The sequence below is a fragment of the Nuphar pumila genome, chromosome 12 (genome assembly GCF_984573655.1).
Source record: "Nuphar pumila chromosome 12, dmNupPumi1.hap1.1, whole genome shotgun sequence".
Lineage (NCBI taxonomy): Eukaryota > Viridiplantae > Streptophyta > Magnoliopsida > Nymphaeales > Nymphaeaceae > Nuphar > Nuphar pumila.
Genome location: NC_143260.1, coordinates 88,184,520 through 88,201,659, shown reverse-complemented (window position 1 = coordinate 88,201,659; position 17,140 = coordinate 88,184,520). Strand labels below are relative to the sequence as shown.

Sequence of the window (17,140 nt, the reverse complement as noted above, 5' to 3'; positions counted from 1 at the left end):
TTGACTCATACCTTATCTTTATGGAAGAAATCACCCTTAGATCTATAAGACGTCCTCCAAAAGGTATATTAAAGTTGTCTTTTCTTTTTGAATATTTGAGATTGTTTTTTTTTTCTTTTTCAACATTTGACAAAAGTGGGTACTGTTATTTTGTTACTCGATCAGATTCTCTTTGAAAAGATTTCATCAAGACAGACCAATGTATTACTAAATTATGGCTGTCATATAGACATGGACATGTGTATGAGGCATGACAAGAATGCGCTTGGTACAACACCAGCGTTTTGTAGAAGTAGGACATGGGGACACAGCCATACATTTTATATATGTACATAATTGTTAAGATAAATGTATCTTTTGTACATATTCTTTGTATATGTAATATATACATGTATGTGTATATGTATGTATATATATAATATCTTTATAATATTTATCTATATAATATTATTTTAGTCAACTAAAGTTGACTTTGACTAGCTGTTGGGAGCTAGTCCAACGGCTAGTCAATCTAGCCGTTGGAACCAGTCCAACGGCTAGAGAGCCCTCTCTCTTCTATCTTTACTCTCTCTTTCTCTCATTTCTCTTCTTCTTCTATAAATATGGGTGGTGTGTGCATTTGTAAGTGAGAGAGTGATGGGTAGTTTAGGTGTGTGTATGAGTGTATTTTGTAGTGACGTTCAATGTATTTTATATTTCTTATTAATGAGATTATTTATTATCAAACTCTTGTATTCTACTTTTGTTTTGTCTTGTTCATATCCGAATGCATTGTGATATGGCATTTGGATTTCATTTACCTAAATAAGATTTAGTTTAATCTTTTTGGAGCATCTTGGGTTTCACGCTATTTCGTGACAATAATCTAGAGCAATAGAACATGAATATCATCTTAAGTGAAAATGCTTAACAACAATTCTAAATCATTATAACAATAAATCCGAGTTGAAAGTTAAATGTAATAGAATCAATGACAATTTTCAAAAGAAAATACACAATTAAACATAAAACAGGCAATCAAGATCAAGAAAATAGATAAAGTCATGGACACTGTGTTGATTCTGTCATGAAGTGTCATGGTGTGTCTTGTGTCGTGCCATGTCATTACAGGATACCCATGTTAAGTGAAGTGTCTGTGTGACATAGATTGCAGGCACATTTGGATAAGGAAAATAGTGGGAAAAAATTCTCATTAATGAGGGTTCATAGAAATTTGAGACATAAGAATTGTAAGGTACTGCAATGCCCGCAATTTCCAAGAAATCATATTACCAACCCACACACCCTAATATGTCAGAATGAGCTAAAATAGTCCAGCTGTTGTAAAATCAATACAACTCTGACACTATTTCAATTTTTTTCTATGTTTCACCCAACAAGTGAAATGTGGGCCCTACAAGAATCCTCAACAGTGAGAGTTATCCACAACACCCTACATGTTAATATAGATAAGTGTGCAAGGTTGCCACTTCAGGTTTCCTCCTCATACTCTCTAACATGTCTGGATATTTAGTTATCACCTTTTTAGCATCATTGCTCATAACTTTTATATAACAAATGAGCATGTTACACAGTTTTACATGGAAATTCACTTCAACATTTATATCCTATTTTCCTCTCCAGGACTTGCTCATGATTAAACTACAAAGCAAAAGTGACCAGAAATATTGCTTTATGAGAAGATTACGGCTAGTCATATCACCATTTTAATCATGGTTCAGACCTAATTCTGACCAAATTCATGGGACATAAAGCTTTTGTAATCAGATTCTGTTTATCTGGCACCAACAACTGCGTGAATAGCAGACAGACACATGGTTCACATTAGGTCTCAAGGTAGATCTCAATGCCTACATGAAACAAACAACAAGACTATTCAAAGAATAAAGGAGATGGATAAACCATAGACCGTCGATCAGATGAGATTGGGAATATACAACCATCATTTAAATTATAAGACTTAATGGTAAAAGTAAATGCGACAAGTCATGTAAAAAAATAGAGCCGATTTCTGAATAATAAGAAGCTAAATTTTTGGGCTCTAGGATGGTTTCAGTTGTCAACAATTAAATCGATCAAGCAAATGAAACATAGGTAAATGTGAAACATACTGGAAACTCGGGCCCTGATAACATAAAGGTATGGAAAAAGCATGGGCAGTGGGTAGCTTCTCTTTTTTCCTGACCGAAACAGCCTGAATGCTCATTGCGTCCGGGTACAGACCGCAGAGAAAATGCAACACCTTTTCGTGCCCGGGTTTCTCAATGTCTACGTGCAAGAACAATTGGTTTATATCATCTCTATCCACTTCTTCCTGCGCATCTTCGGGGACCAAGTTCGCCAAACGCATCACCGAGATGCCAATCTCTTCCTGTTCATAGGTCCTCCTTAGAACAGGCCCGTTGTTATCCAATGCACCCTTCACTATAGAGTATGGTGCAGGGGGGTTTACTTTCTGCCATCGAACAAATCACAAAACCAAAATCATATTGCTTTCCAGTAACAAATTTGTCAAAATCTACACTCTTCCTTTCCAAATAACACTGAACTCGCTGATTCATTAACACCAACTAACCAAATCAGCCTCAAAAGCAGTTGGGCAATCGAAATTTCAATGTTTTTGAATCTCAAAAGCTAATTAATCATAATTGAACGGACTTAAACACAAAAAATAATAAAACAAGATTTGAACAGAATCAAATAACCTAAAAGAAGCACATCAAACCATCAATTTATCTTCAATGTTTAGAGCCAGCGATTACATATTTGCGCTAATTTCGACGATGGTAACCATGAATCGAAACCAAACATGAGAGACTGAAAAGAAAATTTCTTCTGTTTAGCTTACCGGAGGAGGGCTCATTTTGGAGACTTCGAAGTAGTGTTCTTTGAGGGATCGCAGGAGGAGCGCACTCACGGCAACAGAAGCGGAATCTCCTTCGAGGGATCCGAGGAGCGAATCAACGTCGGTGGACGAGGAGAAGGAGGAGAGACTCCTCCTCACTTGAGAGGCTAACACCCTCCTCAACATCTTTCTCTCTCTCTCTCTCTCTCTGGAAGGAAGGAAGGAACAAATGATGAAGACGGTGGAGCGAAGGAGGGAAACCCCTTCAAGGGCTTTTTAGTAATTTTAGAAAGTGAAGAAAGCAAATCGGGTCTGGAAAACGGGTCCACTTGGTTTGAGGCATGTTCGAGATCCAGGTTTAGACTCGTGAACCAAACCCGGACTCGAATTCATTGCTCGTTTCTTTAACAAGCTGGGGTGTGAACGGATCGGATCTGGTTCAAACCCAGATGGGATCAGACCTAGATCTGACTTTAAGGTGTGGGTACTGGGTCTCGACTCGGGTCTAATCAGTTCCACCATAAGGAAAACCATACCTGGGTCTTATAAGGATTGCATGAACCAATCCTGGTCCATAGCCTATAAAATAATACTTTAAATCATGGATCTTAGTTGCACCTGGGATCGAAACCGGGTTTGGTATAAAATTTCACAAACCATACCTGACTCCCACTCGGATTCTAATCGAAGCTACATTTTTATCACCAAACACTAACAGTCTAACCCTAAAGGGTTTGGTATGATTTGGGTCGGGGTCAAACCAGACTCATTGACTGCGCACTGGGATCTGCTGGCTTTGAATATGCTGGGTTTGAGCTTAAAGGTGCCAAATTCATTAAATTATCAATGGTATGGTGTAAACACCTCAAATTTTTCACCTTCGCTCACAAACCCTTTCCTTTTGCAACTGGGACCCACTCTCTAAATCCTTCAGGGAATCTATTGGTTGCCAGAGCTATTAAGAGCCCGAATTTTGCCCCAAATTCAAATATTCCAAAAGATAATTTTCATTATGGCTCAATTTCAATCATCAATTTTTACTTCCGAACAGAAATGTTCAAATCTTTGTTTCCGCTAGGGGTCCGAGACTTCAAATCTCTCATCTAGGGTTTGTCTTTTGCATCTCATTTCATATCATCTCGTATCATTGTATGTCATTGCATGTAATTTCATTGCATTGCATGGCATTGCATCTCATTCTCGAGATCCAGCACTCTAGCCTTTCAAAATCTTTCAATACAGATTCGAATTTTAAAACTTTTCTTTCGAAATCAATTTCAAAACCTGGGGTTTTAATTGATATTTTGCCATTTGTTAACCCCCAAGATCTTATATTTCAAAATATTTTTCTTAAGAAATGATTTGGATTCATTTTAAACTCAATTTTAACTGATCTCAATTCTCGGATGAGACCCATCTAGGTGGTGTCGCTTCTAGATTATTTCTTTCATCTGGATTTCTCAAAATTTCAGAGTCCTAGTTGGATCGGGACTCTATCTTTTCACCTTTTTAAGCCTTTTCTAAAATCATATTTCTATTTTAAACTAGAAGTAATCCTACCCCTTGTCCATTCCTTTCATTTTGGCCAAAATCTTAGAGTCTTAGTTGAATTAGGACTCTTTTTCAGAGTTTCTGTCGAATCAGGACTCTGCCTTTTACTTCTATTTTTGTCTATTTTTTAGAAAACTTTTTAAAATCTTTTGTTTTGGCCAAAATTTTATAGTTTCAGTTGGACTAGAACTCTATCCCAGAGTTTCAGTCGGATTAGGACTCTATCCTGATTTCATCCTTTATTCATGTTTTTCACTTGTTTTCGAAAATCTTCTCATCTGACTTTCAAAAGAGCCAAAATCTTAGAGTTTCAATCAAACTAGAACTCTATCACAGAGTTTCAGTCAGACTAGGACTCTGTCTTTCATCTCTATTTTTACTTATTTTCAACAAAATCTATCAAAATCTTTCATTTTGGTCAAAATTCTAGAGTTTTAGTTGGACTTGAACTCTACTTCAGAGTTTCAGTGGGATTAGGACTCTATCTTTCATTGTTGTTTTTACCTATTTTCAAGAAGATCTTTCAAAATCTCTCTGTTTGTCTTTCAAAAACCAAAAATAAAGAGTTTTAAAATTTCAAGACTTTGTCTCAGAGTCCTAATCGGGTTAGGACTCTATTCTGAATCTTATTTTCACTTTCAATTCTACTTGTTTTGAAAATCTTTTCATTCGTTCTTCAAAAATTAGTTCATTTGCAGAGTCCCAATTGATTCAGAACTCTACTTTAGAGTTTCGATCGAATTAGAACTCTAACCCTGACTATATTTTCTGACTTGTTTTTACTAGCTTTGAGAAAATCTTTCAAAACTTCTTCATTTGGCTTTCAAAAACCTAAATATCAAAGTCTTAGTTGGTTTAGGACTCTAGTCTAGAGTTTCAGTTCGTTTAGGACTCTATTTTTAACCTTCTATTGTCATCTAGTGATTTTAACTCTATTTTAAAACCCTTTTTAGTTTTTATTTCAACTTTTTTTTAAAACCTTGATGTGGGACCCACTCAGTTGGCGCCACATCTGGAGGAGTCTTGATCCATTAAGGACTTTGATGGACTCAAAATTTCTAATTTCAAAACCAATTTCATTCTAAACCTCTTTTGAAAACCTTCATTTTCAAGTTTTAAAATCATTTTTTGAAAAATCAAGTGGGGCCTACCCTGGGTGGCACCATATTTGAAAGAGTTAGGGTTAGCTTAGGGTTAGTCAGTGTTCTAATTAGGTTAGGAGTCTAGAAGAATCAAAACTTGATTTTAAAATTTCCATTTTTACTTTAGATGTTAACTTAGGATTTTAAAGTTTTAAAAGTTAGGGTTTTAGAAAAATCAAGTGGCACCACATTTGGAGTCTCCTAAGTTATGAAGGGTTTTAGTTAGAATAATTAGGGTTAGTTAGAGTCCCACCTAGGCTAGAAGTTCACCAAAAATCCCCCCCCCCCCCCTTTTAGTTGGTTTTAGATAGGATTTTGAAAAAACCAAAAGGCATTAATTATCCCTAATTAATAGCTTTTGAAAAAAATCTATAAAAAGGGGACCAAGGGGGTCAACCCTTAGGTTCTCTCTCTCTCATTTTCTTGCTTCTTCTCTCTCCTCCAGCAGCCTTCCTCCCTCCATTGGTGCAGCAGCCCAAGGTAAGGATTTTTACTTTGTTAATTTCATTAATTTTATTATTTTTTTTATGCTTTTTGCTATGGTTTTCACCATTGTTCCCCCTTGCATATAGATTTCAAGCTTATTTTTCATTCAAGAATCGTGAAATCAATTTAAGAAAGCGATCTAATGCTGTGTAAGGATATTTTTCATGATTTCAAATCGTTGAAATTGTTTGAACCATCGTTTTTTATAATTAAGCCAAATAAAAGATGAGATTTGCCCGTTCAATGGGTTGAATCCCTCTTTTCAAAGGCTAAATCAAATTCTAACCGTGTATTCCCTGATTTTTTTTTATCATAATCATGTTTATTTTATTCATTAAAACATCAAATCCAAATTTGTAGTGTTATTTGTAAGTTTTCTTTATTATTTTTTAAGTTTAGATTAGGTTTTTAATGCTTTATCGATAATCCATGGATTTCGATCCTGGGCACGCGGGAACCATGTTATTTTATATTTAAGTTTCTGTTAAAAAAAACTATTTTTTTTTAGGGTTGAATCATGAACATGTCAGTGATTTCTTATAAAAAAAATTGGATTATTATGGGTTCTGTAACCCTGTCAAAAAATAGAAAACTGAACCTTGCTTTTTGAACCGTGAAAACGCTATGTGGATTCAAGAACAACTTGTTGATACGATATCTCCCTCGGTGTCTTTCTTATCATGTCTAGTATTTTTTGTAAATTTTTTAGTTTTTTATATATCTGTTTATTATTTTTCCTTTGACAGAAATTAGAATCGGTTTTACAGAGCACGTTATACATTGTCTAAACCCTAGATCAACTTGTGTTGATTGTATCTCCCTCACCGAAAATCCGATCGATGATCCGTAAAAATGAGAATCTTTATCTATGCATATAATGTCATCTGCTAAAATTTTATAATTTTTAAACATTGTTTACTATATTTTCCAGCACCCGAAACTGGATGTATTTATTTCAACTTGCTACATATAAGCCATAATCAAACATATATTGTCAGAAGAATATCTCTCTAACCGGAGGTAATTTTCTTATCTGTAAAAAGAGAAATTTTTGTTATTTTGCCTACTATCTCTCTATAAATTTTTATAAATTTCTATGGTGATTTGATACCAGATTCGAGTCTAACACTGTAACAGATACGTGCCCATGGGCAAAATCATGTATTTTAAGGTTTTATTCAATTTTCATATTAAAATAATGTCAAAAACATTTTTTTTATTGCAGTTTAATTTTAGGGTTATCAAAACTATTCAAGTTATTTTTTACAGATTTTTTAATCCATTTGATATATTATTTGATAAAATCATGAAAACAGGGTGCCCGCGGAGTCCCGGTTTGAGTAAAACACTGGCAAAAATCATTATTTTTGTGATATTTCAAATTTTTTATACAAAGCTTTATATTTTTAATATTTGTTTATCTTTATAATCATGCTAGAGAGCTTCACACCCAATTTGGTGTTTATTTGAATCCATTTGAGCCCTAAATCCAAAGTTTTACCAATTTTTTTTTGAAAACCCTGATTTCAAGGCCATAGTCTTGTTTTTAGGGGCATTTTTGTTATTTTTCTAAAATTCTAAATTTGAAAGTTATTTAATTTTTTTTATTTTTTCAATTTTATTATGTTTATCTCAGGAAAACATGGAAAAAGCTTATATCCGGATAAATCCAGTAGTTTCCAGATATTATTGGATAAATCTAAAAAAGTCGACATATTTTTACTAACAAGTTTTTTAGTTATGCAGGAACATTCAAGAGTGTATTTTCTTTTATTTTTTTCCCCTTTTAATGTAAATTGTAATTGTAAACATTGGAATAAGAATTTAATTTTCTGCTTAGAATAGGATTGCATTGCATATAGTTTATTTTTTTATATAAATGTTAATGTGTGATAGATGATGATTCATGCATATTCAAATTCACCATGGTCTACACAAATGACACATGCACCAGCTTCTAAGGAGTTGATAAAGTCGGTAGGTTTTGTATTTGTGACCATAGAGAGAATACGACCAAATTTATCATCTTTTTCTATGCCACAAATGGCCTACACTCTTAGGCATCTTCAGAAATCATTGCATATTTCAAAGTTTTTTCTAAGTATTTTCTCTTTTTAGAACCAAGTGAGGTATTATTCAATACATATTCGTGGCCATAGTCAAGGATATGTAGAGAATTTATTTCATCAAAATTCTATAAGGCATATAAATTCCTTTTTTAAATGATTTTCTTAAATTCTTCAAAAAATATTTTTTTGCAAATTGTATTCATTCATTCACTTAGGTTTAGATTGTATCATGAAAATATTTCATAGGGCCATACGCCCCTTCTTCTGATTTACTTTATAAATCCATCTCAGAGAAATCAATTTTCTCAAAGTTGCTAGATTTTTCTCAAAAATTGATTTTCACAACAAATCAAGATTTCTTCAAAAATCAAATTTTCTTTTCTTCAAAAATGTTCTCTCATCATGGTTCATGATTTTCAAGGTGTCCCATTTTTCAAATATTTCAAAGTATTTCAAGCATACATCATGTTTTTCAATCTGCATCTTTCAAAAATTCATAGCACATGCCTGATTCTTTATGCATTTAGGAAATAGAACATCGATTTAGACAAGTTGAGCAAAGCAAAGCATAGGATTGATCCTTGGTTCGATTATCCCTGGTTATGGTGCCAAGAACGGTTGAACCTCGTACTAACAGGCGAGTCCCACTCTTCGAAATTATCCTACATTTTAAAACGGAGGCGAGTTATTTTCAAAATCTTTTTCAAAGGTCAGTTTGACTTGCAAAAGTAAAATTTTGTAATGATAACATATGGGTCAGGTCTGGATATCCAACCAAAGCTGATATATCTTGTTGGATTGGCTTGCTCCTAGAAGGTCCGAATAAGTTAATTGGCTAGTAAGGTGTTTCCATAAATAATTGAGTTGCCTAATTTCATCCATTTAGAAAAGCCACTTAACTTTTACATATTTACATATTTACTTTTTTTTAATTGGCCTTGTTCATAGTCATCAATAGCGACCATTTTTTTAAAACCTCCAAATTTTATCGCAAGAGTTTTAAAAAGAATATAATCTCAACAAAATGAAAATTTCAAAATATTTTTATTTTGAAAATATCACCCTTTATCGAGATATTATCACATTATCACTATGATATTTCATATTTGTTATATATTTTTCATATTTCAATGTTTTTTCTTATATTTTATATATTTTTAGATTTAAACATACCGATATTTTTGCCAAGATTTAAAAAAAAAACAATTTTTTTAATTTATCATGAAATTTGCTGAGAAAATCCAAACAAAGAAGTTTGTGACTATTTGATTTGTTTAGCAAAACAAACGGTTCAAAATACTCTCATTTAGGCTTTGTCTCGGAGCATGTTACCCAAGTATTTGTAGTCTAATCGGAGACGGTTATCTGATGTGGCACTCAACTTACAGATTTGGCTGCCTTTTGGGAGAAGGAGTTGAAGGAAGGTATTTGCAACTCCTTGAATCACAAGGATTCTGGTGGGTTTCTAGATTTTTGATGGTTCAAAAGTTTATTTCATTTACCTCAATAAATCTTAAATTTTTATGTTATATAATATATATATACATAATATTTATGTATACATACATAATATATATATATATGTGTGTGTGTGTGTGTATACACATAATATATATGTATAAATAATATAAATACATATAATATATATATATGGGTATATATATTATAGAAAATATATATACATACGTTTATGCCTAATTTATAGGTCCTAGCCCAGCCCAAATACCATGCCATAGGTTCCTAAACAAGGTGAAGAATCAAGAGTAGTTACAAGCATGAATCCTTGAAGGAGTTGTTTATGCTTCCAAACAAAAGAGAGACTCCATAACTCTCTTCAAATCCATTTCCCTTGAATTTCGGTAGTTCTACTCTTCCCTACTCCTTGTAACTCCCTCCAACACGGGTTCCCAAACATAGAGTTATTGATTTGTTATCATAAGATGTGTTGTTTTGAGAAAAAAGGAAAATTTCATTTATATCTCAGCCCGGTATTAGAAGGGTTAATATTGTAGTACAAACTAAGTATAAAACACTTTTTACTTCAAAAATTTTCAATTTTTTGTAGATCAAATGTTATTGATGTGATATACATGGTTTGTTTAGTAGAAAACTTGTTTTGAATAATGTGATTATGACAAGTAATTAGGTTTTCGAAGCAGTCCAAAAATCAATGACTCACAATGCACCAAAATTTCATAACTCAAAAGATCATCAGAAAGCACAAAGGCTTGATCCTTAGCAAACAAACCATGTTCAACACATCTACATGGTTAGATTGAGTCGATACAACTTGCACCTATGATATCTAGCTCATTAGTTTCGCACCCTCATTAGTAGTCAATATTTGCTCTTATTTGAAATGCATTCCCATGAAATAAAGTGAACAATCGAATGTATGATAAATAGATAATTAGCTAGGCAGCTTTTCGTAAATTATTATAATTCTAATGCAACTGCCAAACACATGTCTAGGGCTGACTACAGATCGGACCTGAGTTGGGGTTTGAACAGATCCAGACTATGCACCCGACCTATCCCCTGTGAAGTAAACCCAGATGAAACTTTTACATCAGAATTCAACTGAAGATTAGTATAAACTTGTGACGAACACATTGTACAGTTAGTATAGCCTATTTCAAAATATTTATAGTTTTTATTCGATACAAGTGACTTACAAAATTTGTACATAATCACTTCATTTGTTAAAGTAGGTCCTAAAATGAGAATTCACTTAGAACAAATAATAAATGTCATATACAACTGTTCATACAATTGCAGCTACATGGACGTTTATTAATCCTATATAAGAAATATAAACTTGTTACAAGTTGGTTCTTTGGATCTGTTTCACTTAATCTCATTTTTTCGACTTTGCACCAACAATTCTTCAATTATTATTTAAGGGATCAATAATGGAACATTAAGAATATCTCATGATAATTTGAAATTTTGGTTATTTAGTAAAATATAAATAAAAGTATAAACCAAACTATAAATAACATTAAGAATATCAAAAAAATGTCTTATAGTGTTTATTTTAGGCTAAGTCAAGGGAAAACCTGATTCTCATTAATTACAACCAGGATGGTGGTAGACCCAGCTGAATCTAGTTCAAGCCTCCATGGATAAAACTCCTGAGGTCCACAATGCCTCTCTTAGTACTGCCAGCTTCGACCTTGCATCAAAGGACACACACCCCGAACATCGAAGTCACTACGTTCTTCAAATATGATGCTTTGAGCCAACTCACCTAGCCAAGTGTGCTTAGCCCTTGAGGATAAATGTTTTTATCATGTTAATACAACAAAACATTAAGAGAGAGAGTAGGGAGATGTCATTCTGCTATGATGTTCCTAGTTGTCAAACCCGCCTTTTGCCGAAGGGTGAAGAGAGGCATGATGCCTCTCATAGTTTGGGTCCAAATCTTCATCAATCTACAAAACGATCTTGGGTTAGCATGGTGGAAGGGTCATATACTTCTAGCTCGTCTTCCTGTCAATTGGCATCGCCCCACTCTATTGATTTGTTTGACTCTATAGCTTTCGATATTTTACTATGCTAAGCGTGCATGGGATATGCATGACTCTAAACTCACTTTCGTTACATCGTAACAAGGGTTCTTTGCAAAATGCACGTTGCTCTCCACAAAGCCCACATGTGCCGAAATGCAATATATTCCTCATTCAGTGCGTCTTTGAAACTCGATGCTCAATATAATGTTCATGATGCTTATTTTGAATGCATATCTACCTATATCGACCCTCGATCGCTCGTACCCTCGTCATATGAAGGCGACACTCTCGTTTTCCATCAGCTTGAACTTGTTTTACACTGATAATTGGTATTGCCTCACTTTATCGACTCTGTCATTTTCATTACGTTAAGCGTGCATGAGACATGCACGACTCTAAACTTGCTTTCGCTAGGCTTACGTAGCTCCTCATCTAAGGCAAGTTGCATGTCGCACGGCTCAAACAACCTGTCAATCTCCTTTTCACGTGAGTCAACAATACATATCGGTTAGAGATTTCTTTTTATCGCCATCACAAAATACTTTCTTCGTTGAAATGGACGTTACTAGCAGTTTTTTAGGTGGCAATCCTCAAACACCTGGAATACCAATATGCTTTTAAGGAGTTAAATTCTTTAAGGAAATTTTTTTCTCTGGTTAATTTTGCATTGTTCCATCATGGATTGTTCATAATCTGGTTAAGCAATGCTGAGGATATGATGCGCAGGGAACTGTGGAAAACTGCCTGGAAAATACTGGTTGTGCATTAGTGGGTTCTTGAGATGGAATTAAAGTTGCAAGCGACTGACAGGGTCCCTTTGTGGATTCAACCCCCGGGTTTATCTACGAAATGCTGGACAAAGGATGTTTTCTAGGGAGTTGTGTCTTATTTACAAGGACATCTTCTTGATATCGATAGCTATACTCGTGCTATGGATCATTGTGCTTCTGTGAGGATTCGTGTGGTAGTTCCTTTGAACTTTGTTCCTAAACCACAGATCGAAATAGCTATACTGAATCGGAGAACGTTCCAACAAGAAATAATTTATCAATAAAAAATTTGTTTCTATTTGCAATGTGGTTCGATGAACCATTCATTACTGACTGAAAGTGTACTAGGATTGAGGCAACAAGCACTAGAGGGGGGGTGAATAGTGCTTTTAAAAATAATTTGTGGAATATTAAAGGATTTTGCAATTTGAAAAGCAAACACACAAAGAACACAAGATTTTATCCTAGTTCGGTCTATCCCGACCTACATCCAGTCCCCAAGCAAAACCCGCTTGAGATTTTCACTATCAACCTTGTTAACTACAAGATCACACAGACCAAAACCGGTCCCACTTTCAGTAACAACCCTACTGAAAGCAAACAACTCCTTTAAACCAAGGAGTCCTTCTTTTTACAGAAAAGAAGTAACAACTTACAATACAACCTATGAGCCTTTCTTTTGAATGCAAATGAGATGCAATTGGCTTTTGAGGTTATTGAAATACTCTACTCACGAATTCACTATCTCTCAAAGGGATTTGAGTGAAAAACTGAAGTGAAAATATCAAGTGAGTGAGAAAACAAATACTTGAATGAATATGAGTGAAAAGCAAGAAGTAAATGATTCAAATTGATTGAATTCCAGTTATTTTGAGTGTAAAATGCACTCATATTTATAGTTAAAAAAATTTCATACGTTGAGAGTATGAAAGGGTGTCAAAACAGTCCATTTTGAATGTTCAAAATGTTTGAAAAATGAAAAGACACGCCTTTTTGAAGTTTCAGGAAAAATGACAAAATTAATCGACTCGAACAATAGTTAGTCGACTAATAGTTAGTTATTAGTAAACTGACAGTTATCGTCGATCGACTGATCTGTTTATCGAGCCGTTTGAAAATCTGAAATTTTGAAACTTAGTCGACTAGAGAAAAATTAGTCGACTGATAATATCATCAGTAGACTGAAAAACCTTTCAGTCGACTGCTGCTAAAATCGTCTGAAAAACAAACATTCTGTCCGGTCGACTGATAAAAGCATTAGTCGACTGTTGCTAAATTTTTTTCAGAAAACACATGTTCTGTTCAGTCGACTGATAAAACCGTCAGTCGACTGCTGCTAATTTTCCAAAAAACAGACATTCTGTCCAGTCGACTGATAAAACCTTCGGTCGACTAATTTGACAAAAATGACTTTTTAGAAAATATGGCGTGAAAGGATTAGTCGACTGGTAAGTCTATTGGTCGACTAATAAACATGAAAATTTAAGAAAATAGTTTTATAAAAAGATTTTCATAAGGGGTTCTTTTAAAAAAGTTTTTCTAAAGACTTTTAGGTAAAATGCAACCTAAATATGCACTCTAAGTAAGGCTCTTTACAAGAATTTAAGACTTTTTAATGAATTAAACATTTGCACACTAGTCTTCAAAGATTCTTCATCGAATTCTTCAATTTCTTCATAGCCTTAGCTGAAATATAGTTGATTCCACTTGCTCATCATCAAAAACCTTGTACTTGAAGTATCATGTATGACTTCATTGTCGTAACAATCTCCCCCTTTTTGATGATGACAAGCTTAATCAAAGATAAAGCATTTTAGATGCATAGATGGAGATTTTACTCCCCCTATCAATATGCTGTAAAACATTAAAAAGTTAGTACTTTCAAAGCACATATATCACATATTGATTGGTTTGCATTTCCATTCATCATTACTTCATGCATTTATAAATGCATTCATTCAAAGCTTACTTTTTCTCTTAATTTCGCATTTCTCTTGTAAGATCTCCTGCAATTTCAATTTAATGCTATCTTTTATCTTTTTCTCCCCCTTTGTCAGAATAAAAAAGAGTAAGAGCAAAAATAACATAAGCAAAATAGAGATACAAGTTTAAAATATTACAACCCATAAAGTATGAAAGTTTAGACAACAAAGATCAGAAAAGTGAGTTGAGTAAATCCTTGATTGAAGTAATCTCTTTCTGAATCGAAGATAGTTGTTGAGTCACATCTTCACGAAAAGTGTGTTGATGCAGCTCCAAAGCTTCCAGTCTCTGCATAACTTTATCATTGTCTTGACTTGTAGGAAATTTCTTTCTTTTTGCATGAGATGAAGGTGTCACAAAAGGTGAAGGTTCAGAAATAGATGGTTCAGTAGGATCAGATGGTTCAGTTTGATCAACATTTAAAGGAGGCATATATTTAATTTTCATTCTTTTAAAAATTGTTTGATCAAAGAACTCTTTTTGCTCAATATATTTTTCATTTGTTAAGGGAACTTTGAAATGTCTAAAAATACGAGTTAGAAGACATCCATAAGAAAGAAATGGTTTTTGTTTCCACGAATTTGTAAAATACACATTGGCCCAATTTACAGAAATATTTCCAAATAAAACATAAAGAGCCGTAGATAGATCTGTGAAATAGTAATCAAAAGAACCAGTTTTAGGTAGAACATTATGGGCAAGGATTCGTCCAACAATGCGTGCACGAGTTTGAAGATTAGTATTTTTAAAAGGAGGGCAGTGAGGTGCACCTGGAAGAAGAATTTGTTCAAAAATTCTTTCATCATTTAGTTCAACAGTGTTGAAAAGAGTGTCTGAAGGTGAAATTTCTAGAATTTCTCCAAGCAGTTTAGAATCAAACTCGATTTCAACATCACGAACAAGAGAAGAAAGAACTTCAGTTTCATGATTAATTTGTAAATTCGTGTAAAACAAGTGAATCAGAAAAGGATAGTGAAGGGTATCTGCACAGGCATAAAAAAGATGTAAAATTCCAGGAAATAATTTTCTTATTTTGTAACGAGAAAACAAGTGAAACAATACATTTCGGCCTGGTAAAATAGGTAGTGCAGAAATTGATCCAAAAGTATCATATAAAAGCGGATTTCAGAGTAATCTGAGTGAAAAAACATGTCTTGAAGAAGGTGTAGGAGGAGGAGAACCTAAACCTTTTGCAGATGCAGACTTCGTACGAGGCATGATTAAAAACAGATTTACCAAAAATGTTGGCTTCCAAATGACGTTCGGCAAGAGAAAAATGTTTTCCGGCGTTCAGAAACTAAGGAAGATACGGTGGCTGACGACGAGTGTGAAGGCTGCCACTAGGGGATTCCGGCAATGGCTGAAGATACACCGTCACGACAAAAGTGTTCTGACGTGTTTTGAAGATGCGCCAGTTACTGCAAGAGGATTCTGACATTTTAAGATCACGATCAGAAGATTCCAGCGTCTCCCTATCACGGCAAGAAAATCCCGGCGAAGATCGAACGACACTCCGAGGGTTTTTTCGGAAGAGAGAGAGGAAAGAGACCAAAAAGGGGTTTTTGTTTTAAGGGTTTCGTTCCTTTAAAATAAAAACGAAAAGGTGTGAAAATGAAACGATGCCTATTTAAAAAAAACGGGTGTTAAAAAAAATCCAAGGGGTATCGGGTCCCTTCAAAAAAAAAAAATTTAGTCGACTAAAACTTTATCGGTCGACTAAGAATGTGCGACTCATTCTAAAAACATCAGTCGACTAGAAATATATCGGTTGACTAATATGGTGCGATACATTCTAAAAATTTTAAAGCATCAGTCGACTAAATTTTTATCGGTCGACTAATATAGTGCGATTTTGAGATATTGTTAAAAAATTAGCATTTTTATAAATCCAAAAACGAGCAAATACCTAGTTCTCTCCTAATTCTCATAAAATCTTCATTTTTAAGAGGTTTAGTGAAGATATCGGCATGTTGTTCTTTAGTGGAAATAAAATTTAACGAAATATCTCATTTTAACACATAATCTCTTAAGAAATGATGTCTAACTTCAATATGCTTAGTTCTTGAGTGTTGAACAGGATTTTTCGAAAGATTTATAGCACTAGTGTTATCACAATAAATAGTTGTTGTGGAGTAATTCAAACCAAAATCTTTTAAGGTCTGTTTCATCCATAGTACTTGTGAACATGCTAAACTAGCCGCTATATATTCTGCTTCAGTTGTTGAGAGTGACACTGAATTTTGCTTTTTACTAAACCAAGAGACTAAAGAATTTCCTAAGAAATGACAAGTTTCACTAGTACTCTTGCGATCAGATTTACTTCCTGCAAAATCTGCATCACTATATGAAACTAAATCAAAGGAAAATGATTTTGGGTAAAACAAGTTGAAATCTGAAGTATCTTTCAAATAACGAAGAATTTGTTTTACGGCAGTTAAATGAGATTCCTTTGGATTAGCTTGAAATCTTGCACGCATACAAACACTAAACATAATATCAGGTCGACTAGCAGTTAAGTATAATAGAGATCCGATCATACCTCTGTAGAGCTTAGTATCTACACTTTTACCATTTTCATCTTTATCAAGAGAAGTAGTTGTACTCATAGGATTCCTTCTTGATTTTGATGAGTCCATCCCAAATCTCTTGAGAAGTTCTTTTGTATACTTAGCCTGATTGATGAAGATTCCTTCTTTAGTTTGCTTTATTTGAAGTCCAAGGAAGTAGTTTAATTCGCCCATCAAGCTCATTTCAAACTCTTCTGGCATAGCTTTAGCAAATT

At 34.0% G+C, this 17,140-nt stretch overlaps 1 protein-coding gene across 1 annotated transcript in view; it reads right to left on the bottom strand.

The window, feature by feature from the left end:
* LOC149821154 (Mitochondrial glycoprotein family protein) overlaps positions 1-3,052 on the bottom strand; it is a 47,315-nt gene extending 44,263 nt beyond the window's left edge. Inside the window, exons 1-2 of the mRNA XM_089982629.1 lie at positions 2,849-3,052; positions 2,112-2,455 (exon numbers count right to left, since the gene is read on the bottom strand). Coding sequence (XP_089838755.1) covers positions 2,112-2,455; positions 2,849-3,031 — 527 coding nt within the window. The 5' untranslated portion in view covers positions 3,032-3,052. The remainder of the gene's footprint in view (positions 1-2,111; positions 2,456-2,848) is intronic.
* Positions 3,053-17,140: the final 14,088 nt, after the last annotated feature.